General features: G+C 38.8%; 1 protein-coding gene across 1 annotated transcript; it reads left to right on the top strand.

Moving 5' to 3' along the window:
* The first annotated feature begins 286 nt into the window (after positions 1-286).
* On the top strand, positions 287-2,838 carry LOC143853971 (uncharacterized). The gene is made up of 3 exons (XM_077363668.1): positions 287-475; positions 584-1,558; positions 2,032-2,838. Exons 1-3 carry the CDS (start codon positions 287-289, stop codon positions 2,836-2,838), a joined length of 1,971 nt encoding a protein of 656 aa, XP_077219783.1.
* Positions 2,839-27,504: the final 24,666 nt, after the last annotated feature.

Here is a 27,504-nt window from a genome sequence, read left to right as displayed (position 1 = left end):
CCATCATAATCTCTTCTTCCTCTTTTGGGTCATAGATATGCCCTAGATTTTCTTGTTCGGCTTGATCCTTATCTTCATGGTGTTGTTCTGGATTTGTACTTACATCATTGCGATGTTTGTGGCTCGGAGTTGTCTCGACTTTGTCTTTATGTCGTGAGGCTGTCTCATGCCTCCCTTATGCATATGTTGTCCTCACGAAGCCGCGGTCTATTAGCTTGCTTATAGTCTTCATCCTTGTCTCTACTTGCTCGTTGTTGGTCCTCTTCAGTCTTCTTCCCGGTCTCTTATGGAGAATACCCCTCGTATTGAGGACCCTAATATTCGTACTCCGGCTATGGCTACTAGTTCCCAGCCGCGTCAGGCTGCGTCGTCATCTTTGTCTTCGGTGGATGCGTCATTCCCACCGATTACCACTTCCCGTCTTGATGGATCCAACTATTTGACTTGGAAGATTGCTGTGGAGACATATCTGAAGGCCTGACGAAAGATTTATATTATTCATCGTGATCCCCCTCCTGAGACTGACCCTGCCTTTGATGATTGGGATGTAGATGATGCCCTTGTTCGTACACTTCTTTGGCAGAGTATGACCCCTGCCATTGCTAGCACCATGATGGATCTCCCTACTGCCAAAAAGGTATGGGAGCACACTGCGGCATTATATTCTGGTGAGGGGAATGTCGCTCGTCTCTGCGATACTTACTCTCGCTGGATGGGTCACAGGCGCAGTGATTCTACAGTCCATGATTACTACAGACAGTTTGTCTCCTATTGCCAGCAGCTGGATGCTCGTATGCCTCTCACCACTGATCTTACCACGGCCGCCAGACAGCGGGATCAACTCCGTGTTATTCATTTTCTTGAGGGTCTTAGACCAGAGTTCACTCATCTTCGACAGCACATCCTTGGGTCCGGTACTGTACCCACTCTTCATGAGGTATTTTTACAAGCTCAGCAGTGTGCACTTGGCATTACTGTTCCAACTCCTGTGGATGTCTCGACTACTGCTGCTTATGGAGCCGCTGACCGCCCTTCCCGAAGAGGAGGCACTTTTGGTCGCGACCGTGGTTGTGATACTAGTCGAGGCGGACGTGGCGGCGGCCGAGAGGGTGGCCGTGGAGGTCGAGCTCGGCCCTATTGTACTCATTGTAGGCGTGAGGGTCACTATCACGAAACATGCTTTGATCTCCATCCTGAGCTGCGTCACACTCCAGATCCTCGTCAGGGCCGTATTGCACATCTTGCCCTTCCAGATTCGCCTGCTCCTATTGACAGCCCCTCACAGACACCACTGGCTACTCCGACCGATCAGATGGTCGTCTCTCGTGCCGACTATGATGAGCTACAGCGTTTCAGATCTGCCAGCCGCCCTCCTACTGCTAGTCTTGTTCAGCCAAGTAGTTCTCCTGCTTCGTTCCTCTCTAGTTCTAGCTCTTGGATTATTGATTCAGGAGCATCTCATCACATGACAGGTACCCAGTCATCCTTACATGATTTTCATCATGTTGTTTTACGTTCTATTACTCTTGCTGATGGGAGTACCTCTCCTATCACTGGTGTTGGCAGTTGATCCCCTTCACCAGGCATCATGGTTTTAAATTTCGGCCGAAACGTTTCGTTTCGGCCGAAATATTTCGGTTTCGGTGGAAAACGAAACGAAATTCACCGTGAGTCGGAAAAGTACCAAACTTCGCCGAAACGTTTCGGAAATTTCGGCCGAAACGTTTCGTTTCGGTAAAATTTCGGTGCAATTTCAGAAATTTCGGTGAAACGTTTCGGTGAAGTACAAAATTTCGGTGAAATTTCGGAAATTTCCGAAATTTTACAAATTTCACCGAAATTTCGGTGAAATTTTTACAAGATTTCGTCTGAAATTTCGTACCGAAACCGAGATTTAAAACCTTGCCAGGCATTACATTATCATATGTGCTATGTGTCCCCAAGTCACCTTTCAGTTTACTTTCTATTAGTCAATTAACAAAGCATCTTCATTGTTCTATCTCATTTTTCCCTTCTTATTGTCTTTTTTAGGATCTCTCGACTGGGAGGACGATTGGCTCGGGCCGTAAGGTGGATGGCCTTTATCGTCTCGACTGCACTCCGTCCCATCCGATTCTACATGGCTCCGTCGATGCATACCAGTGGCACTGCCGTCTAGGTCACTCGTCTATGGAGCGTTTCCGCAGGATTCCCTTCGTTTCTTCTTTATCTGTTAGGTCTTTTCAGTGTGAGGCCTGTGACCTTGGGAAGCATCATCGTGTGCCATTTCCCCCTAGGACTGTTAGTCGGGCTTCACACCCTTTTGCTCTTGTTCATTCTGATGTATGGGGTCCTGCGAGGACTATCTCTTTATTTGGATTTCTCTATTTTGTGGTCTTTATTGATGACTATTCACGTATGACGTGGACTTATTTAATAAAAGATCTTTCTGAAGTTGTTTCTGTGTTTCTTGATTTCTATACTGAAGTTAGTAATCAATTCTCATGTGTTATCCAATGTCTTCGCATTGACAATGCAAAGGAATATTTCTCTTACTCAAATGATTTTCAGGAATTCCTCTCTTCGCGAGGCATTCTTCATCAGTCCTCATGTGCTCATACCTCTCAGCAGAATGGAGTGGCTAAGAGGAAGCTTCGCTCCTTGTTAGATGGGGCCCGGACACTACTCTTCAGATGCGGGTCCCTAAGACTTATTGGGCTGATGCTGTACTCACAGCATGCTACCTGGCGAATAGGCTTCCCTCTTCGTTCCTTGGTGGCACCTCTCCGTTCTCGATTCTCCGTCCTACCTCTTACCATTTCTCTCTTACACCTCGAGTTTTTGGTTGTCTCTGTTTAGTCCACGTTCTTGGGTCAGGATTAGATAAGTTGGGTTCTCGGGCCGAACGTTGTATCTTTTTAGGTTACTCTCGGACCTAAAAGGGTTATCGTTGCTACAGTCCTCGCCTGCGACGATCCTTTGTCTCGGCGGATGTTACATTCTTTGAGACTTAGTCATTTTTTAGTCCGTCCATCTCGTTGGATCCCTCCCCCTCTACACTTCAGGAGGATTCCTCGCATACTCATGTTCTTCCTCTTCCGGTTCTTCCCGATCTCACCCTGTTTCTACACCTCTGGTGTCGAGTTCCTCCCCTACAGTTGATTCTATTGTTATGCCGACGTCAGCGCCTTGTGCAGCCCCTCTACCTCCACCATTGAAGCAATATCAGCGTCGGGTCAAATCTGCTGCTCATTCAGCCCCGCCCGAGCCATCATTATCTCAGCCGGAGATCCCCACTTCTAAGGTATATTCTGACTCTCCTATTGCCTCTCGCACTCGGTCTCGCAGTACTGATCATTTCATTTCCTCTTTTGTGTCTTATTTCTCACCCCTATATTTCGCAGTTTTGTTTCATTTTTGTCCTCTATTTCTCTACCTAAGACTCTACAGGAGGCACTTGATCATCAAGGCTGCCGGGCGGCTATGGATCTTGAGATGCAGGCCCTTCAGGCCAATCAGACATGGGATTTGGTCCCTCTACCATATGGTGCTCGCCCCGCTGGTTGTCGCTGTGTTTATACAGTCAAGCACCTTCCTGATGGCACAGTTGAGCGCCTTAAGGCTCGACTTGTTGCCAAAGGATACACGCAGACATATGGATTGATTATGGCGAGACTTTTTCACCAGTTGCGAAAATTCCTTCTGTCTGTATCCTGCTATCCCTTGCTGTGAATCATGGCTGACACCTTCATCAGTTGGATGTAAAGAATGCCTTTCTTCATGGTGATTTGGAGGAAGAGGTCTATACGGAGCAACCTCCTGGATATGTTGCTCAGCGGGAGAGATCTTCTCTTGATTGCCGTTTGAGGAAATCCATTTATGGTCTCAAACAATCTTCGAGAGCCTGGTTTGGGAAGTTTAGTGAATAAGTAGTGCTACACTTATTCGCTTTGACATGAAGCAGTGCGCAGTTGATCACTCCGTCTTCAGTTTTCAGTCTCAGGCTGGTTGTGTTCTGTTGATAGTATATGTCGATGATATCATTATCACTGGTAGCGATACAGGTGGCATTCAGAGGCTCAAATCGTTCCTTCAAACAGAGTTCTCTACTAAGGATTTGGGTCGTCTTCGGTATTTCCTGAGCATTGAGGTTGCCTATTCGACTAGGGGTATCTACCTCTCACAGAGGAAGTATGTTCTAGATCTTCTTGATGAGACAGGTTGTTTGGGAGTCAAGCCTGCCTCAACTCCTATGGACCAGAATATGAAATTACTCCCTGAGGAGGGAGTCCTGTTAGAAGATCCAGGGCAACACAGACGCTTAGTTGGTAAGCTCATTTATCTTACCGTTACACGTCCAGATATTACCTTTGCAGTTAGCGCTGTTAGCCAGCATATGAGCTCACCTCGCACTTCACACTGGGCTGTTGTACTCCAGATATTGAGATATCTGAAGAGTTCGCCAAGTAAAGGGTTGTTATTTCAGAGGCATGGGCACCAGAGAATTGAAAGATACACTGATGCAGACTGGGCAGGATCTCCGGCTGATAGGCGGTCTACTATAGGATATTGCACCTTTATTGGAGGTAATCTTGTTTCATGGAGAAGTAAGAAACAAGATGTCATGTCTAAATCCAGTGCCGAGAGGCAGAATATAGAGATTTGTCTCATACGAGTGGCGAACTCATGTGGCTACGTTCCTTACTTTCAGAGATTGGTTTTTCCTCCTTCTTCTCCAGCTCAGTTATACTGTGACAACCAGTCTTCCATGAGAGGACCAAATATATTGAAGTGGATTGTCATTTCATTAGAGATTTGATTCAGCGAGGCTACATATCTCCTGTGTTTACCAGATCTACAGATCAATTAGTAGACATGTTCACAAAGCCTCTAAGTAGAGCTAAGTTAGTTGATAATTGTAACAAGCTAGGAATGTTAGATATCTACATTCCAGCTTGAGGGGGAGTGTTAACAGGTCTTTAGGTCTTTATTGTAATGCCCAAGGGCATACTTGTCTTTGTACTTCACTCTTTATTATTTATATTACATGAGTGAGGGGGAGAACCCTAACTCAATCTTTTCTCTCACCCTTTACTTCCTCTCTTTTCTCTACCTCTCTCAACAGTATGTAAGTACCCCAGAAAGACATCTTTCTGATCGAGGATCAAGCTTATCGCTGCCTGGACCTAACTGATGAACAAAACAGACGCGTCCAAAAATTAGAGGCGTTAGAGCGAATGGATCCCGACCAGGATTTAAGATGGCAAAGGAGGATACACCAACTAGAACTGATGAAGGTAGACAAATGGCTAAAAAGCAGGCAGTGAGAATGGCATCACTCCAGTACAACTTAGGAACACCCATCTGAAAGAGGAGAATACACGCGACTTCAAGTAATGAAGTTTTCATTCTGCGACACCGCTCTGTTGGGAGGTGTACGCACATGAGGACTGGTGGAGAATCCCATGATGGGAAAGATAGTCCTGAAGACCATGTGTGCTAGAAAAATATTCCCTGGCATTATCGGTAGGAAGGCATTTAACATTGCAATTATATTGATTCTTAACTTCAAAATGAAATGTGCGAAAAACAAAGAACACATCAAATCTATTTTTAAGTAAATACACCTAAGTCATACGACAGAAGTCATCAATAAACACAATAAAATACTTAAATCCAGTAGAAGAAGCGACCATAGAGGGTCCCTATACATCAAAATGAATTAACTCGAAAGGACTAGACACCCTACTAATGACCCGGGATGAAAATGACACGTGATGGTGTTTCCCGAGTTTACATGATTCGCACTGAAAAGAGGAAAACGGGGCTGGGACTAGATGGGTCTGCTGAAGCCGCTGAAGTGAAGGATGTCCGAGGCGACAGTGCCATTGAAAGGGATCCACAGAGCTATGTAAGACAGTGCAGCCTGTAGTCAAGACGATAGAGTCCATCCACCTCATGACCCGTTCCAATCGTCTTCCCAGTCGAGAGATCCTGAAACAAACAATAATATGAGTAAAATGAGACAGAGCAATGAAGTGCTTTAGTAATCTAACTAACTGAAAGTAAACTAAACGGGATCGTGGCACATATAAAACAGAGGATAAGGTAAGAGTAGGAAGAGGGGAGATAGTGCCAACACCCGTGATGGGTGTAGTGGACCCATCAATAAGGGTGATGGATTGAAAAGATGGAAATGAACGAAAAGAATGGAGGTGAGAGGAGTTACCAGTAATGTGGTTGGAGGCCCCAGAATTAATGATACAGGAACCCGAGCTAGATAGAAGAGTAATCGGTGAGCTAAATGGCTGTGCGAAACCTGCAGTAGGAGGACGAGCACTGAGACGAAGCCGCTGAAAATCGTCATAATCTGCACGGGATAAGGTATGTGTCATCCACTGGTGCAGGAACAGATGCAGGTGGCGGAATGGGCTCAGATGGAGTCGCAGCACCCAAATGCGCTGAGCGTGACTGACGAAGCTCGGGGTGTAGAGTATAACAAATATCAATGTGATGACTGTCCCTCTGATAATGAGTGCAAAACCATCGGCCACGGTCACCACCAGTACGACCTCCGCCTCGGCCTCCACGGCCACGGCCAAAGGAGGCACCACCACGAGCGGGATGAGTAAGACCATCGGAGGCTGCTAGAGCGGAGCCATCAACAGGGATAGTGATCAAAGGATCACCAAGGGAGCACTGCTAAACCCTAGAGTAGACCTCCGTGAGGGAAGGGATATTCCTAGAGCCAATAATCTGCTGGCGTAGATGTGTGTACTCCGGACCCGAACTCTCAAGATACTGCACAACACGAATCTGTTCCCTCTGACGAGCAGAAAATAGCAAGATCTGTCGTGAGGGGCATAAAGACATCAAGCTGCTGACATAAAGCCACAAACTGGCTGTAGTGAGTGGCAAGTGACAGATCACCACGGCGAAGGCGAACCCACTCCGAGTAAGTGGAGCAGATACGACTAATATTGGCAACACCAGAGTAAAGGAGAGTAAACTGATCCCAGATCTGTTTGACGTTAGGAAGAAGCATTAGAGGGCCGACAATGTGAGAAGCCATGCGAACAAGAGCACCCTCCTGCTCCCATCGATCATAGGTAAAGTCGGTCTTCGGAGGACGATCACGACGAATAATGTGGGCTTTGCCACGAGCAAGTAGGTAGGTTTCGACGGCGGCCTTCCAAGTAACATAGTTTGCCTCATCCAACTTAACAGTAGTCATCTGTGGGAATGAACCATCCACAGAGGTAGAAGACGATGAAGAGGATGCCGAAAAGTTGTCTGACGGCCAAGAGGGACCACACCGGTCGATGGATTCTCAATCACTGGATCCAGAATAACAAACGATAAAGTAAAGACCAACTCTGACAACTGTTGGGCACAGCAAACAACCAAAAGTCAACAGAAGGGGGGCAAACTAGGGAAAGCCGAGAACACTGCCATGGAGGCCATGGACTACCGGATGAAGCCGCGAAGAAGAACGACAAATATAAATGTAAAGAAAAAGATCTAGTGCATCAAGGCACTAGAATGGGGTGAAGATATTAGAAAGGGTGGGGGGTATCTGATGAATGAGATGAGGATGTGTGTGTGTGTGGGGGGGGGGGGGGTCGAAAATTCCAACCGGGGGGGCGGTTTCAGAAATTGTAGAGGGGGTGCTGGGGTTTCAGAAAATGCAGGGGAGGGGGGGTTGGGACGACAGGAGTTGCAGAGGAGAGGAGGGGGGCGTCGAAAGTTGCAGAGAGGAGGGGGGGCGTCGGAAATAGAAGAAGAGGGGCGAGGGCAGTCAGAACTTGCAGAGAGGGGGGGGGGAGGGGTGGGCAAGGGGCGTACGGCAAGTGGGGAGGGGCGGGAGGTTACAGAGGGGCAGGAAGTTGCAGAGGTGTGGGGGAGGAGCGTACGGCAGGGAGGGTGAGTGGGGTTTGGGTCGGGGAGTGCAAGGGAGGGGGGCGGCAGATTGAGAAGGTTAGGGTAAGGGTAAGGGTTAGGGTTAGGGTTAGATTAGAAAAAAAACGAAGAAGAAGAAGAAAAAAAAAGAAAATGAAAGGAAAGCATTAGGGCATGGAGAGGGGCGTACGGCAGGGAGGGAGAGTGGGGTTTGGGTCGGGGAGTGCAAGGGAGGGGGGCGGCAGATGGAGAAGGTTAGGGTCAGGGTTAGATTAGAAAAAAAAAGGAAGAAGAAGAGGAAAAAAAAAAGAAAAAGAAAGGAAAGCATTAGGGCATGGAGAGGAGCGGCGATTGCACGAAGACGAAGAAGACAGGTCTTCAATGGAGATCCCTAGGGCACGCGAACCCTAGGGCTCTGATACCATGGTGAGAAAGAGTTGGAGAAAGAATGAATGAGTTAGGGAGATCTCCCCCTTACTCATATATTTATATTAAACCCAAAAATGTACAAAGTCTGTTATGCCCTTACATATTCAAACAAATGCATAGATACAAATAAAGTTAGATGGTGTACGTGTAATAGATACAAATCAATGTAAGATAAGAAGAAACGTGTTGTTATAATATAAAAACGAAACAGTACTCCCAATCATTGTGTACTTGTAATAAACAAGCAGAAAAATACTCTCCTTGATATTTCAGAAAGACGTACTTGTCATATATCTTTTCACATCAGAAACGATTACCCCATCTCAGTGAAAACAATTATATCAATATACTTGAAAAATATTTAACATAGAGGGGCTGTTTGGATACTTGGATCTTAGAATCCAGGTTTTAGTTCGAAAGTAGTGTTAAATTCTGGATTTTATTTTTATAATCCACTATAAGGGACCTTATGTACGAAACCCAGGTTTTAGAAATCTCACCCTCATCCTGTGATTTTTAAAACCAACACGGGACGATCTCCTACTCTCTCGCTCGACGGAAAGAAGGGTGAGAAATCAGAAAACGACGGACGGTCTCCTTCTCTCTCATCTCCCATCCGGTATTTTGAAGAAATCCAAAATTCTAAAATCCACGTATCCAAACCGCCCCTATGTCAAATATTTAGATCTCTTCTATCACAACTAACATGGAACAGTCAGACATTGGCGGATAAAGCAATGTCATTTATAAGGAATGAAAGATATAGGTCCCCGTTTTCACGACTACTATTATCATTCCTTCTAGGACATGTTTAACAGTAGCAAAGAAATGCAATACATAGAGAGGTAAATGTTGATATGTAAATAAATGTATAGATGGCATGATTATAAAGCAAATTGAGACGGACTATTATCAAATATAGTTTTAATGAAAACTAAACAGATTTAACTCACAAATTAGTAAAAGACCATACAGACAATGATAGGAAAGTATTTAAAACAAATTTATCAACGGGAAGTGATATATTCACCCTTTTTTACATGGGACAACACCCTCTACTATACACTAGAGGGTTTGTCCCAAGTAATAAAGGGGTGAATATACCATTCCCCTTTACCAAAATAGAAAGGGAACAAGTAAATGAGATGGGTTCAGTCCAAATTACACTAAAAAACTAATACAATTTCCCGATTTTTCAAATATGGATGCGAAAACATATGAAAAGACCCACCACTTAAGAAGACGATAGTCCAAAAAAATCACTTCAGAAAAGGCCCCTCCCACTCCCCTGGATATCTGGAAGAAGCTTTGCATGTAAAAACAACCATAAACAACCATTCAACTTAAACATGCTCAGCAAACATCTAATGTTTTCCAATTACACAACTACGGTCGAAACTCTGAAATACTTCAAAGTTCCGATAATATTTATGTTTTGATTTTCTCCTAATGAAGATAAAAATAAGTTAGGGAGATCAAGGAAAAGCATGAAACTGTGAAATACTTCAAAGTTCCGATGAGATTTATGTTTCCATGTTCTCCTAATGAAGATAAAAATAATGTTAGGGAGATCAAGGAAAAGCACTCCAAAGTACTCTCTTCACTCCAGAGTACTCTCTTATATTTAATAACGTAAGATGTATTTGTAAATTATAAAAATACAGTAAAAAATAATACAATGCTCCTGTAAATATTGAAAGTTAAATATAAGATACACCTAACAGAACTCTCTTTCATATTTAACAATACTCAACTCAACTCAACTAAGCCTGTCCGAAACTAGTTGGAGTCGGCTAATGAATCCTTTAGAAAATTTTCATGAAGATGGTGAAAGAATCTACGCGGCTCAAACTGACCAACTCTAATCCTGACACTAGTTGGATTCGTCTATATGGATCATTTTCTTTCATTCTCTCCTATCCAATGTCATGTACCCTGTCATATTTAACAATGTAAGATGTAATTGTAATATGATATATAGATACATGCATGCATGGATAGCTATATATTGGATAGATACAAATAAACACACAGACAGAGTTAGAAACGCAGACAATGCTAATGCAAATATTGAATCACACAATAGTACTATCTGTACTAGATACGCATAATATTCACGTTCATATTTAAGTACGTTGGATGTACGTATAATATGCATACATACAAACATACATATCGTTATCTTTTCTTATAGATACATACTTACGAATGAATGATGCAAATAAATACACAGATACATCATAAAGGACAGACAATTGTAAATATTGAAGTTAAATGGTGTACTTGCATCATGGTTTCAAATTTTCGGTTTCTTAAAGCATTTCGGTCCTGAGCGAAACCGAAATTTCGGCCAAAAGCCAATACACCAATCAAAATAATATTATATTTAATACGAAATTTTAGTAATTTCGGTCGAAATTCAAATAATTAAATAAATTGAGATTTTTGGGTTGAAATTTCGAAATTACCATAAACTCCTTTAACATAAAATCGAGATTATATCCATATGCAAGGGTAAAATCGGGAATTTCTATAAACTGTCTAACTTTATTTTCCACCACGCAAACCTGAATCTCTCTACTCCTCTTCCACGTATCCGAAGACTTTGACAGCTGGTGTTGCCCCCTCCTCTCTTCTCTCTCCTTGCTACTTGCGAGAACTGCAAAAACCGTTAAATTGAATATCATCACCTGTAAGCAAGATCATTCTCTGAATTGATGGTCTTTTGCTTTTGCAAAAATGAAATTTCGGTTGAAATTTAGAATTTCGACCGAAATTTCGAAATTTCAACCGAAATAAAGTGTCATTTCGGGTATTCCTAACTTCAGTAATTTCAGATTTCGGTCGAAATTTAAAACCATGCTTGTAATACATACACATAAATGTTAACTCAACTCAACTCAACTAAGCCGTTGTCCCAAACTAAATGGGGTCGGCTAATGAATCCTTTAGAAAATTTTCATGAAGAAGGTGAAAGAATCGACCCGGCTCAAAGTGACTAAGTCTAATCCTGACACTATTTGGGTTCGTCTACATGGATCATTTTCTTCCATTCTCTCCTATATACACATAAATGTTAGATACACAAAACATTACTCTGTTATCATAGATACAATGAACAATACTGCTTTTCATGGTGTATTTGTGATAGATACATAGAACAATACTCTTTCATATTTAATAATGTAAGATTATAAGTAATATGTACATATATATACATGCATATATACAAATAAATATAGAGATACAGTCAGAAACCCACATAATACTATAGTAAAAATTAAATTTAAATAATCTCTTCCGTATTTAACAATGTAGAAAGGAAAGGACTTGTAATATGCATATCTAGATAATTTGATTAATCTCTTCCGTATTTAACAACGTAGAAAGGTAATAAATAGCTATTTTGATTAGACAGAGTGAATGATATTTCAACTAATAGGACGGAGTTCACACCTGATCATAACACCTCTACCCTTGTGTGCAGAGTCGCGACAGGTCGACATAGTGCCTATTCCTAAAACCGATCATCACATGAAAATAGCTTCTTACTCGCCACATCCTCCTGTTCAAATCCGTACAAATAGTAGTATAGTACAAGAACAAGATTGAGAAAGACGGAACGAGTACAAAACAAGCAAATCATAAAAAGATTAAAAAAATATTCATAATTTAATCTTTCATCATAGGAGTGGCTATTCCTAAAACCGATCATCAACTTATTAGGCTGCGCAAATCTTCAAAACAAACTTGAGATGCCTACTTAAAATCCGTTGTATTGATTTATAACCTATAAAAGGCATATATCCACAATACCTCAGCAAAATCACCTTCATCCAATCACAGAAAAGAGGCAAAATGAAAATTAGCAAGCTATTCAACTACACACGAGTAGTAAAATCAGAGCTAAATTCGATTTAGATATCCAACTTTGTATCTTCATCTTGTGAAGAATAGGAGAAATCCAATTTTTTGTTCAATTCCTCATCACCTCGGTCTTTTACAATATCCACCTGAAATTGCTCAAGATAAATGAAAGTGAGAATGGGAATAAAACTGTCAAACAGAAGAATAATTTTGTAAATCTAGACATCAATTCATGAAGAATCTTAGCTGAATTGAGAAAATAAACAAACATGTATTTGGATTAGACTAAGAAAAAAATATTTCAACAAATAGGACAGAGCTCACACAAGTGATCTTAACACCTCCACGGAACTGAACAGAGCTCACATAGGTTCTGATTTTAACACCTCCCCCCTTGTGTGGAAAGTCGAGACATGACTACGTACTCCCTATTGAACAAAATGATCAGTTGTGCATATCTTCAAAACAAGCTTGAAATGTCTAATTAAAATCCACTGTATTGATATAACATGTAGAATGGTAAAGAGTTAGAGGGTAACGATCAAAACAACACTGCAGACTTCAAATTGAGGATGAGTAATACTGTATGTCTTAGTTAAAATCAATACAATTTGTTTTTTGATGCTTTTATATGTTGTTTGCCATTGGAATTCAATTTCTCTTTATGAGCAATTATGGCCAAAATTCTGTACTGGATTTCAAATGGGGGATAAGTAATACGGTTTATATTCTTTTACTTTCCAGGTTTCACATGCGAACTTCCTTAAATTTTGAGACTTAAGCTTCTTCACCCTCATCCTCTTTACAGGTAAATGTGTCCTTTTTCTCCATTACCATTGTATTTTGGTTTAATTAAAGCCTATTTCTTTATAAAATTCGAGTAATTAGTCTTTTCCTTTGAACTGTTTTTGATGTGTAATATTTAAATACCCTGTTATATTAGATTTACTTGCACGTCAAACTGCAAAAGAAAAAAAAAAGACATGCTTTGTGCCGATTTATTTGATTCTTTTCAAAATTTGTTTTTTTAATTTCATTCTTTAAATGTTTTCCTTTTTTTGTGCATTAAAATTCTCTTCGGGTAAGTAAAGCTTCTTTCATTTCAAAATGTGACCAATCAGTCTATGACAGAATTGTTTTTCTTTCATAATGCTTTACATTTAATTACAACTTCTTTCTAGATTCATAGGCTGTTTTCTACAAATTTCCAACTCCAGTTCGTACCCTTCCATATTGCATAATATCGTTTTTTTTCTTCACAAGAGTGCTGCTTACTTTTGCTTTCAGTTTGAATGCCATTGTAGTTAATTTAATTTTAAAAGTGGTAGTGATCGAGCTCTTACAAGTGTGCCATTTCTGAGATCATTCTTAGGTTTTGGAGTGTTAATTTTCTATGTTTTGATTTGGTTGGATGTGGGTTTTGTTCAGCTTTTATTTTGCGTTTATGGGATTTAAAGAAAATTAGGAAACTGAATTTATTAATTTCAGTTTAGGACCTTTTTGAGGGAGCAAACAAATTTGTTTCCATTTCCTTTTGGCTCAAAATTAATCGGAAGGTTTAAATTTATTGTTTTGGGAATAAAAACCACGGAAATGATCCACATCATTTGTTAGCCTAATTGTTATTATGTCACTTGAAATGTGTTCGATTTGAGGAGCTAAAAAATTAATTTTTATAAAATTTAAAACCGTAGCAATTTCTTATGTGAAATCTTATAAAAAGTTTAGAAATATGAAGAATAAAAAATTGTTGCGGATGACAGTTACAACTGGGTAAAAAAGGTTTTGGCCAACAATGATAAACGGAAGGTACTTTCTTGAAATGATAGTTGGACTCAACAAACTGCCTTGGCTAAGCCCTCTCTATGAACTCAGGTTTTACCTTAAAATGCCACTTTAAATCTTGAAACTGCTACAATTATCACAGTAGACTACATGTCATAGATATGAATATATGTACACTGCAAAATGAAACAGTCATACAAGTACTCTTTGCTTCAGACCTTGATCACAAATTCAGGACATATAGTAGTTCTTTTCCCCCTTTGACGATTGAATACATATTTATGACTATTTTAGGTTTGTGAATGTAGTTAGGACATTGCAAATAGGTCATGCAAGTACATCATGGTCATATTGTTCTATGCACCCAACCAAATTTTCTCATATATATTCTAATAGATGTACATTTACAAATAATTTCTTTAATTTTTTTACATTTAACAGATAATACATTTATTTTTTCTTCCTCATCTGTGCATTGGAATGGTATTTTTACTAGTGTGTGTGTGTGTGTGTGTGTGTGTGTGTGTGTGTGTGTGTGTGTGTGTGTGTGTGTTGCTAAATCAACTCCATAATTTAAATCTTCGAGGCCATGAATATAGCCACTGGGTGTGGATGTACAGAAAGAATAGCAAAGGCAATTGCAGGTTCAAACCCATAATTTAAATAAGAGAAATTATCTGGTGCCCGACCGTCAAGTCCCTTGTGGGCGGTACGTGAAAAGTACCACCCTTGATATTTGATCCAACGGCAGCCTCTTAAAAGTGGGCTGCTGTTGGATCAAATACCAAGGGCGGTACTGCCGCCCACACGGGACTTGACTCGGCCACCATATAAAAACTCTTTAAATAATGGGTATTAACACTTGTTGCATACTCATCCATGGAATACCTGCTATATCAACTCCATAATTTAAATCTTTGAGGCAACGAAAATAGCCACCTGGATGTGGGTGTACAGAAAGAATAGCAAAGGCAATTGCAGGTTCAAACCCAGCTTACCTAACAAAAAAAGAAAAGCAAAGAGAATTGCAGATAATCTCAAGCATTTTAAAGAGATTCACCATGGAATATATATCAGTGAATTGTCCTAATTAGAATGTAAAATAATAAAGTTTAACATAAACATTTTCCCAAATTAAGTAAACTTAAAGAATATATCAAATACATAGAAGAAAAAGACCGATGATTAACAGCTTCAGTGGCCAAAGCACAGCCTTCCGAGCATGCAGGACAGATCGTGGTTAGCCAGACGTCCTGAACACTCATCTGAGTGCATGGGATTGAATTCCCATAGACACCCATAAAAAAAAAAAAGGAATTCCCATAAACTAGTATGAGTTCATGGGCATGAATTTCCATAGACTCATTTGAGTCCATGGGCATGAATTCCCATAACTGTAGCCTTTCCGAATGCATTTAACTACACAATCCTCATAATCCAACCCATAAAAAAACCTCAGAACACAACATCCCAACCCATAAAAAAAACCTCAGCACACAGTATCTCAACCCATAAATGCCTATAAACCCAAAGTTCCCACATCTCAACACACTATAAAAGAAAATTATGTGATGCACAGTTCGAAAAGGGAAATAGAGAAAAATATACATAAATATTCCAGAAGAATTACCGAATAATCACAGTCTCAACTTCTGAAATAGAAAAAGGGAAACGAACCGAATGAAAGAACTTTTGACCTGTAATTGGCGGATTGTTACCAAAAAAGATGTAATAAAAATGATTCTCAACTCAACTCAACTCAACAAAGCCTTTGTCCCAAACTAATTGGGGTCGGCTAAATGCATCCTTTAGAAAAAATTCTTGAAGAAGGTAAAAGGAATCTACCCGGCTCCAATCCTAGTTCTATTTGCGTTCCTCTACGTGGATCATTTTCTTCCATTCGATCATTTCCAAGGTCATGTTCTCTGTTATGTTCCTAGCTATCAAGTCTTTCCTCCTGTTTCTACCCAAGTTATTTTCGGTCTGCCCCCTACCTCTTTTTACTCCAATTTGGCACGAGTCGCGTTTTCTTACCGGAGCATAAAAAGGCCTGCGTTGGATATGTCCAAACCATCTTAAGCGGTGCTCTGTCATCTTCTCCTCAATTGGAGCCACCCCAACCTTTTTACGAATATCTTCATTATTAATTCTATCTAGCCTTGTGTGGCCACACATCCATCTAAGGGTATGTAATAAAAATGATTGAAAGGGTAAAATTAAAGAAGTGAAATCATAAAAATTCACCAATCTATACCATTCAAAAAAATCTATACACCAATTTATTTCTACATATTAGCTTTTGTCATAAATATACACTAATACACCAACGTTTGATGGTTGGAAGGGTGTGTACAAAATCCCAACGTCAACAACTTATATTCAAAGAAACTCAACTTTTCTAAATCTTCTAGTTCACAATTAAGTAGACTACAAAATACCATGTTTGATGGTTGGAAGGGAGTCTACAACAAACCAAAGTCAAGAAGTTTCAAATGAACTCGTCTTTCCATTTAAATTCAAAGATACTCATCTATTCTAAATTTTCCAATAAACGATTAAGTAAACTACAAAATACCATGATTAAATTTTCAAATTGCGTTCCATCCAACAGTGACCCTATTGGTTCAAACATTATTAAGTAAAATACAAAAATTAGGGGTGTGCATTAATCGGTGAAAACCAAAATAACCGACCGAGCCGAATTCAGTCGGTTATTTCAGTTCGGTTAAATGGTATTTCGGTTCGGTTTCGGTTTCTATTTGAAATAAATTTCGGTTTTCGGTTTCGGTGTCGGTTTTTGTTAAAATAATTCGGTTAGGACCGAAAAACCGAATGGGGAGGATTGTTGTTGTCTCCTTCAAGGTTTTTTTATTGTTTTAACAAATTTCAGCAAGAGAAGCAATAGAGAGGCTTCTCGATGACATATGTCAGAAGGTGAAAGACAAAAAGGGCTACAAGTTACTTTATCATCAATCACTCTTTATTTGATTTTTTTACCCTCTCTCATATCACATCACTCTCTTTACTTGTCAGAAGTACCCTTACTTATTCCCATCATTACAACCCCATTAATTTATTCTCACCACAATTTTTGTCCAAGACAGTTGCATGCCATTAATTCATGCCCTCTCTTTTTTTTGAAAAGTTTGGACTCCCGGGTAGAACTCACTATTCGGTTTGAACCGAAAAAACCGAACAACCGAAATCACCAAATCGGTTCAATTCGATTCGGTTCATCACCAAATCGGTTCGGTTTCGGTATGGAAATTTAAGTAACCGAAAAAATTTCAGTTTGCTCAATTCGGTTAATTTGGTTCAGTTTAAACCGAATACTCACCCCTAACAACAATACGAAGATTAATTTTTTTCATTAGAAACTTTTATATACAAATATTGTGTGCAATTCCAATAGGCCATAGAACAATGGTAAGATCATAATCAAAATAGATAAAACCGTCAAAACAACATTCTTTAAGTAGAAAAAAAAAACTAATACAACCTCTCATCATGACCTTCTCACTAAAAGCACCACCGTCGCAAAAAAAAAAATCAAATGAAAAATCTTGAAGCAAAACCAATTTGAAGTTGATAAAATAAAATGTGAACACAGAATGCACACAAAGATTATATTGAAACCTCGACTAATGCCAACGTGTTGAACCCTATAACATGCATTTTTTGAAAGACTGATGGAGCGAAACTGTTAAAGTATAAAAGATAAATAACGCCTCTCCAAAAGCTTAACCTTTTGGGGAAATTGGTAAGTTAACATGGTATCAGAGCCAAAGGTCTCGAGTTCAAACCTCTCAGATAGCAAAAATCCACATGAGATGGTCGGCCCAAAGTGGGACCACATGTGCCACGTGTTTGCCAAGTGGGCCACACGTGATGGGGGAGTGTTAAAGTATAAAAGATAAATAACGCCTTTCTCCAAAAGCTTAGCTTTTGGAGAAGTTGGTAAGTTAACAGAAACAAAGTAGTATCAAAAACTGGCCTTTGATAGCTGCTAAGATAGAGGTAGATTATGGTAACAGAAAACAGAATGCAGACAAAGATTATATTGAAACCTCGACTAATGCCAACGTGCTGAACCCTATAACATGCATTTTTTGAAAGACTGATGAAACAAAACAAAGAAGTATGCAAAAACAGGCCTTTGATAGCTGCTAAGATAGAGGTAGATTATGGTAACCCCAAAAATGAAAAAAAATGATTTTAAAGCATCATGAATATTTTGCAGGTAGATAATGGTAACCCAAAAAATCGAAAAAAAATAAAATATCAAGCAGGCATTGCTCTAAAATCATTCCAAACCATCATGAATATTTTGATAAAAGGCAAGGGAGGTGAAAAGAAGGGGGACTTTCTTCCAACGACTCTGTGTGAATGACATGAATAAATATAACAAATATGACTATATGAATGACATAGCTGAGAAAATGTGGAAAATCAGCATATGGTTGTTGGGTGTCTTAAATATTTGATGGTTGACGCCATACAAAACAGAGAGAGAGAGAGAGAGAGAGAGAGAGAGAGAACTATGGATAAATCTCTTTCACTTAGAAAATGAATAAATATAATAAACCTAACATCTGAATCAACAAATGCACCAAAGGCATATAAGGCTACAAATCTTGCCAAAGAGATAATAAAATTAAAACTTTACCTTGGGAATAAATAAGGCAAAATCCATTATTAAAGACCCTTCATGGAGAAGTGAAGGATGAGAGGAAACGCTGTTGAAAGGGCCAACTTTAAGTGTATTTGGACCAAACCCTGTAAAGACAAAAGGGAAGTACGAAAATTGGTATCAGCAACATGCTTCCTAGTACTGTTCAAGTATGGCCAAAAACCCGCTGCTGCTGAGAGAAAGAAGAAGAAAGAAACTGAATCAACAAAAAAAAAGGCAGACAGAAATCACAAAACCAATTGGTGGGATCCGATTTTACGAACAATTCCTCATCGCCTCAGTCCTTCACAATTACCATTTGATCCTGTTCAAGAGAAATGAAAGAGAATGTGAAGAAAAAATAGTCAAAAGGAAGAATCGCATAGTTTATCCAGACATCAATTCATGAAGTATCATTATAGGAATTAAAAAAAAAAAAATTTAAAACAATAGGCTGAAATTTTGGGCCAAAATACTGTAAAACAATAAAAAAAATTATTTTTTTGAAATTTTAGCCAAATTTTGTACATTTCGGAAGTTTTAGTTTCGGTACGTTTCGATTTCGGACTCAACCGAAATTTCGGATTTCGGCCAAAATTTAAAACCATGCTTATTATATTGTGCAAATATTCAAAACAAACTTGAAATGCCTACTTAAAATCCCAAATCCCATGTATTGATTTAAAAGCTACATAATACAGATATCAGCAAATCCTCGGTAAAATCAGCCACAATAAATATGCATAAAGGTAAGTGAAATCCCAAACGGCAACCCAAGAGGGGGGGTGAATTGATTATATAGCAACCATGATTATATACTTTCTGAAATTCTAACCCTCTATTGATGTCTAAGTTTCTTTAAAATCAAATACCCTAATTACATACAGATTTCCCACAGAAAATACTTTCACCTGGTCTTTAAGAATCAACACCACTTTGTTTGCTTGAAATCTTAGTTAAACAAAGCTTGGTGTGCACCTAATTTGATCAATAAAAGAGTACCGTTTTCCAAAACAATTCAGAAACACACTATTTTTAATTTTGAATCCAATAACTATGGTGTGGTTTTTTTATCAATAAAAGAGTACTGTTTTCCAAAACAATTCATAAACACACTATTTTTAATTTGAATCCAATAACTATGGAGTGGGTATCTTGGTGTGGTTTTCATCTAGAAAAAAGCAAGAACACCAAACTGACTCTCAGAACTCTACCAAATGACCCTCAACCCATTTCAAAACCCAAAAACCAGACCATGCACGTTGTTGCCAAACAAAGCATTCCCATACCCTTTCAAAAAAAAAAAAAACTCACACCTCATATCCTAATAAGAGATGAGAAGGTTGGGGAGAGAAGGCCTAAGGCAACCAAGCCCATTGATCCATAACCCCGGATGCAAACTTCGCAGCAAGTACCACCCGCCGATAGCACTCGGTATGATCTTCTCATCTTCTTCTCTTGTTCATTCCATTCCAAAGAGAAGCACAAACATGTAGGTCATCATGCCCTATTTATGCAAAGCATGACAGCCCCTTCTAACATATTTACCCACATCGAAATGAATGGAGCCGCTAATCATAGGTTTGATTGTGTATCCAGATTACTGGACAGAAACTAAGAGAAGGTTTCATGCCATAAAGTTCTCAACTCTTACCCTGGATTCTCGGATCCATCATTTAGCTTTGATCTAATAACAGCTCGATGAAATTCTGCTCGAGTTGAAGAATAAAAGATATTGAATTGGCAAAAAGAACTATCATATTTTTCTTTTCAAAGCACCCACATAAGTCACTTGAATAAATTTTTTCACTCATGCTTAATCTACTTAAGAAAATTAACCTTGATTATCAAACCTTTCCTCATTTATTGACGTGGCCACTACTATTGCCCGAAAGTTAAAAATTAGAAAGTGTCCCAAGAATCTAATACATACATGAAGTGGGTATAGATAGTGGTTCTTTATTTTATTTATTTATTTCCTTCTAGCTATTAGGTAGTTTTAGACGAATATGGCTTGTTGCCTTTTCTTGTAATTTGAGTCCATGCAGATTTAGAAATTTAGTTCAATTAGGAATAGAAAATGAGTCTAATTAGGAATTGGCTTCAAATAATTTTAGAAAGTAGAGGTTTACTTGGAGAAGAAGTTAGTGTTTTTATAAAAGCCTATGTGCAAGGGTTGTTGCACAATTTATGTTTTGTTTTATGAAATAAAGAAATTTTCTTCTTTCTTGGTAGAGAAAGTTGTTTACCTCGTTCTTCGTGGATTCGAAGAATAGCTCTTCGTGGATTCAACGAGCACCCTTCGTGGATTCTAAAGTTTATTTGATCGGTGGTTGATAGAGTTCAATCCTCGACTCGTTCTTTGTGCTTCCGGCTACGCCAGGTGGTATCAGAGCCCTGCTACGTTCGATACATGGCTTCCCACAGAATACGGGAAAATAAAAAAACCGTGACGATGGAGATGTTTAACACTCTCCAGGCTACCGTTAATCACATAGCGAAGCAATAGGCACGGTTATATCATATTGAGCACGAGCTACCCCAAATCGATGACGGTGATAGGCGACGGCACGCTCAAGCTCTACGTCAAGTTCCACGCCCCGGCCCTAGATTTAAATATTTTCCTAACAATTATTATTCTAGCAAGGAGGAATTCAAAGATATCATCCATCTGAGGTATACTCATGACTGCGCTCCGCAATCCGAAGTTCGTAAACACGATTTTTGTATTAAGTTTGATTTGCCTGATTTTAATGGCCAACTCCACATAGACGATTTTCTTGATTGGCTTGCGGATGTCGAGAGAATTTTCAACTACATGGAAGTTTTCGAGGAGAAAAAGACAAAAGTCGTGGCCATCAAACTTAAGGGAGGTGCTTCGGCATGGTGGGAGCAACTACAACTCTCACGTACAAGGACAGAGAAGCGACCAATCCGGACATGGGCACGGATGTGTAAAGTCCTTTGTGAGAGGTTTCTACCCATTGATTATGATCATATGGCTTTTTACGTAAGTCAAGCCGTGATAGAGATACTGCAGACGACGAAAGAGAAGATGACTTTGGATCTTCCTATTGAGACAAGCAAACCGGCAGAAGTATTTCCGATGCAAGGAAGAGGATACGGAGATGTTCTTTCTACTTTGGCAATGACCAAAGTCCCATGTCATGATTCATACGAGTCACAGTTCAAGCAATGGATCATGTGCTACAAGTGCAACCAATTGGGTCACAAATCCGATTGGTGTCCTCAAGGTGGTCGACGCACTACCCATCTAGCCGTTGGTGACGAGCTTGAAGATGATGATCATAAGCAGTGTAATATAGAGGAGCGTAAAGAGGAGCAAAATACGGAAGAAGACCGCATTCCTACCATTTGTGCTTCCGAGCAATACTTAGCGATGCATCAAGTTATGTGTCCGTCAAAAGTAGAGAAGAACCCCGAACCCTTTCAAGTGGAGCGGCAATTATGTTTCACACTAAATGGACCCCTTATCAAATCAAAGGAGGAGGAGGAGGAGCGGATATCCAAATGTGTCAAAAAGAAAAAGAAGCTAGTTAAGTCCCAACCTAAGTACAATGCCGAAATGGCCAAGCGTCAATTTAGTAAGGTCTTTGAAGTGGGAGATTCTATAACGACATCACCAATGAACTCGAGGTCAAGTTCTCTTCAAGTGGAGGGGAATGACGTGGCCACTACTTTTGCCTGCAAAGTTAAAAATTAGAAAGTGTCCCAAGAATCCAATACGTACATGAAGTGGGTATAAATAGAGTTTCTTTATTTTATTTATTTATTTCCTTCTAGCTATTAGGTAGTTTTAGACAAATATGGCTTGTTGCCTTTTCTTACAATTTGAGTCCATGTAGATTTAGAAATTTAGTTCAATTAGGAATAGAAGTTGAGTTTCATTAGGAATTGGCTTCAAATAATTTTAAAAAGTAGAGATTTACTTGGAGAAGAAGTTAGTGTTTTTATAAAAGCCTATGTGCAAGGGTTGTTGCACTATTCATGTTTTGTTTTATGAAATAAAGAAATTTTCTTCTTTCTTGGTAGAGAAAGTTGTTTACCTCGTTCTTCGTGGATTCAAAGGTTTATTTGATCAGTGGTTGACGGCGTTCAATCCTCAACTCGTACTTCACGCTTCCGGCTACACCATTTATCTTTTGATTTTCTTTCCCTTCGATTCTCTTTGGTCATTTGGAACATTCACAGGCAACATACCTATAGCAATCATGATTATATATACTTTCTAAAATTCTAACCCTCTATTGATGCCTAAGTTTCTTTAAAATCAAATACTCTCATTACATACAGATTTCCAACAGAAAATACTTTCATCTGGTTTAAGAATCAACACCAAAAATCCTGTGTTTATGAATTGTTTTAGAAAACGGTACTCTTTTATTCATCAAATAAGGTGCCCTTTTTTTAAGAATCAACACCACTTTGTTTGCTTGAAATCTTAGTTAAACATAGCTATGTGTGCACCTTAATTGATCAATAAAAGAGTACCGTTTTCTAAAACAATTCATAAACACACTATTTTTAATTTTGAGTCCAATAACTATGGGACTCACAATCGGTTCTCATAATCTAAAACAAACAGGGCTTAAAAGTAGAGATGTCATTTATCTTGCATGTTGCTTTCACTAAACTAATTAACTAAATTGTATTTGCTTTTAACTGCCAACTACTTCAAAAATTTTAATTTGTTTGAACCTTCTATTATTTGCAAATATCTGAACCAAGTCTCCATCATATACCTACTTTAAAGTAAGTTTTCTTGTTTTAAATAAAATTTTCTCAAATTTTATTTTCTGTTTACATACACTTAAAATCAGCTTTGTTCTGCAATTCCTTGCATCATATAATGTGCATACAAATCAAGCGGAGGACCACTGAAAAAATCCAATAAATCCAGAGCAAGAAGAAAGATGAAACAGTTGCTTTTAACTGCCAGCTACTTCAGAAATTTTAATTTGTCTGAACCTTCTCTTATTTGCAAATATCCGAACCAAGTCTCCATCATAGAGCTAAGTTTTCTTGTTCTAAATTAAATTTTCTGAAATTTCATTTCCTGCTTACGTACACTTAAAATCAGCTTTGTTATGCAATTCATTGCATCATATAATGTGAATACAAATCAAGCGGAGGACCATTGAAAATCGCCAATGAATCCAGAGCAAGAAGAAAGATGAAACAGTTGAAATGGATTTTCATGAGTTCGTACTATTCAAATGAAGATGCCAAATGAATGATTTCATCTGGTGGTAAGAACAGAATCAATTCAGAATGAAATTATGATATTTATGAAGAATCTACTTGCTATGAACTAATTGGATGGTAAATTAGAATCTCATAAAAAAGAGAGAAAAGGAAAATACAACATATAAACAGTATGATTACTTCAGCAGATGGAGAATACCTTGAGCTGGAATCCACATCATACACAAACCCAACATCGCGTGGTCCCTAGTACTCTGTTGCTTGAAGTTGGCTGGGAGATTAGGAGGAGGAGAAGTCAAAGGGGAGATCAGTGGCAGATCAGTCAACCGGGGGATTAATGGTGGATGTAAGAAACGTTGTTTGGTTGCCTTGCAAGATGTCTGGGAGATTGGTGGGAGAAAACCTTGTCTCATTTGGTTGCAAGAAGATTACCAGGAGAATAGCAGAACTTTAGAAAAGAAAAAACACAAACCCAGATCAAAGAAACCCTCTTCGAATGTATGATAGTGAGAGGGAAAGAGAGGGATTTTACCTCGATTCGCTTCCTCTTCCACGTCATTTTTGGGTTTGGGGAGGGTCGGACAATGAGCTCGCAGATTCCACAAGTTCAGGGCTTCTTGCCATATAACAGGGAATATAAAAACGAAGAAGAGAGAGAAGAGTCTTCACCACTTGTGATAATACGAGAGAAGATATGACCCGCAGATCTTTTAGCATATTTACGTCTTCTCAGAACGAAGGAGGATTCGATCCTTCGAAGATCTTCTCTCAAAATTTCTTCGATTTGGAGAAATTTGTTGAGAAGATTTAGAGGGTACTACGTCAAACGACCGGTCCCGACAACGCTAATTGTCAAAGTCTCGTAAAATGCATTTAGCGCAACCAAACAACCTTCAGCAATTCAAATTCCACGAATCCCGCCCTATTCTTCTCTATTTGGGCAACCAAACAGAGCTATTATCATTAAAATCTGAAGCCGATGAGGGGATAATTCAAAATTGGGTGCCTACTCAATAGGGTTGGCCTCAAAAACATTAGAATAAGATGTGTGACTCCCAGAGGAACTCTCGGGATTGGATTGATTCCTGATACATAGGAGTCTTCTTAAAATTTGCTGCCCCTTCATTATATGTAGGGATTGCAATCCCACATTCGATTAAAAAGGATTGGAATCAATCTGCAAATTTTGTACTTTTCAACAAATGGAATCAGATATTTATACCGGGACAACAAACTCAAGTCAAGCTTGGAAAATTCAAACTTCTTTCAGAATATTAAATAATATATCGAATTCAAAATAAATATAAGGTTAGTTATTAGGGAATTGGTCTCTTAGAGCCAGGGGAGCATAGCTCCTACCCACATGTGACCTGATTATGCAGAATCGGTCATTTATGGGGGCCAACTTGGATGGTTCCTGGGCACAAAAGATCAATTTGTGTGTGTGAACAGACAAAAGATTATTTTTTAGAAGGTTACGATCAATCAATCAGATTAAAAGAATAGAAAAGAAAATAACAAACAAAAGATCAAAAAACAATTGTAGAAACCACTTAAAATCAGAAAAACTGAAGATTTCCTAAAGAATTAAAATCATTAAAGAAAAAAATATGTAAGAAAAAATGAAATTGAAAGACTGAAGTGCTGAGATTGAATGCAATGATAACATGTTTGGATAATATTTCCATAAAATTACACGTATGAGTTAAAGTGAAAATATACCATACATAAAAAGGAATTAAAGAGAATATATCAATTGTATATGATCTGCATGCATTAATAAAAATCATGGCTCTTTGGACAATGCTACCGATTAGAGACACTTTATGACATTTCCATACAGAAACCTAGGTACCACAGTTTGTAATTTTCAGGCTTCTCTTTAAAAAAATACTTTATCTATGGTAGAATATGATTCTAAGCTAAGTTTAACTTGGAGAACAGGTTTCTCGTTCAAAACCTTAATACCTTTTCTTTGTCAGGAATTGCCAAACGTCAGTGGAAAGGAAAAATATCATGAAATCCACTAGATATCCAAAATAAAAATACAGCATACGAATTGAACAACAATCAATAAGAAAGCAAGCTTTCAATTCAACCCAAAAAATACTAAAATATTAAATTATTTGAGAAAACCCAAAACAAAAAAATCCTAGAACCAAAAACATAAGAGAGTAAGATGACAATGCATCCTCAATAGAAAATCAGTGACCCCCTCCTCATCCACGAACATAAAAATTAAAATTATAGAGAACCAATCCAGTGCCAATTAACGGAATGCAAGAAGCAGCCAGGCCGAATGCCGAATGCAAACAAGATGAAAGAATGCTCAAAAGCAGTAAAGACCTAAAACTACTAAATTCCAAAGCAACAAGACATTACAAGAAACACTATATCTAAAACATAAGGGAGTAAGAACACCACGAATTTCGATTACAAAGTCCGAGAAAGCTAAAGGTGGAACTACAACAAACTTATCCCGAACAAATTAAAAATATGCAAGAAGCAGCTCGATAAAAACAAACTAAAACCCCACAACAACAAAGAGAAAGGACTTTGAAAACCCTAAAATCCCACCCAAAATGAAAAATAACCACAAAAGAACGAACAGATGCAGTGCCAATCCGTTCAGTTTTCGTGACCAAGCGGTGAGACAAAGTTTCTGCTTTTTCTTCCTCCAAATCTTCTCTCTAGAAGAGCAAGAGAGCGTCCGTTTGGAATTCTAGTGAGATTCAGAGAACAGCCGAGGATAAATTTTGAGGAAATTAGGGCAGGATTTTCCATTTATGGCAGTGAAAAGAAAAGATAATCAGAAAAAAAAACCCTAGAAAGAAGACTCGTTTCTTTGGTTCTATTCATGCAAGGGTTTTTGTAGAGAGAAAGAGAGAGATAATGGATGCAGAGAGTCTAATACCAGGGAAGATAAAATAGACCTGGTTTACTAAACTACCCTTTAATTTTGTATTGGAATTATGTTGGGAAGATTAGGCAACAGGATCTCGTCCATCTCTGTTTCCTTGGCAAGCTATGAGAGAGAGAAATTAAAGGGTTTGACAGTGAGAGCAGAGGTGTCTCTACCCCTTTCTCCAAACCCTCTGATTTAACGGTGAGAGAGGGAGATGAAAGGGTTTGGGTCTCTACTCCTTTCCTCAAACCCTCGTCCACTCTCGGGGCATTAATAGAACAGATGCAGATTTCAATACCAAAACAAAACAGATTTCCGTCTTTCACCTGAAGCAAAAACATCACTAATGTATCAAATGCTACTGATTAACCTTTCCCGAAATAACAGTAGTTTTAAAATTACTAAAGAGTTGAAGAAAAATTGGAAAATAACAGAATACTCAACTCCCATTTCAAAAAAAAAAAACAGAATACTCACCTCAGGAAAAGCATCAAAGAAAAATAACTTATACGTGAGAGATAGAGAGGAGATGCAGGGTGGGATTTAGGTTTTGCGATTTGGAGTAGGGGATATTTGGGTTTTATAAAGAAGATCTGATTGTGAGGGAGTGTTACCGGAGAAAATTTGGAAAATAACAGAATACTCACCTCAGGAAAAGCATCGAAGAAAAACAACATAAATGTGAGAGATAGAGAGGAGATGTAGGGTGGGATTTAGGTTTTGCGATTTGGAGCAGGGGAGATTT

This window comes from Tasmannia lanceolata, unplaced genomic scaffold (genome assembly GCF_043159265.1).
Source record: "Tasmannia lanceolata isolate RefF3 unplaced genomic scaffold, GAP_Taslan_0.1 ptg000020l, whole genome shotgun sequence".
In the NCBI taxonomy this organism is placed as follows: domain Eukaryota; kingdom Viridiplantae; phylum Streptophyta; class Magnoliopsida; order Canellales; family Winteraceae; genus Tasmannia; species Tasmannia lanceolata.
Note: the sequence above shows the minus strand (reverse complement) of the source record. Positions and strands in the feature narration are given on the sequence as shown.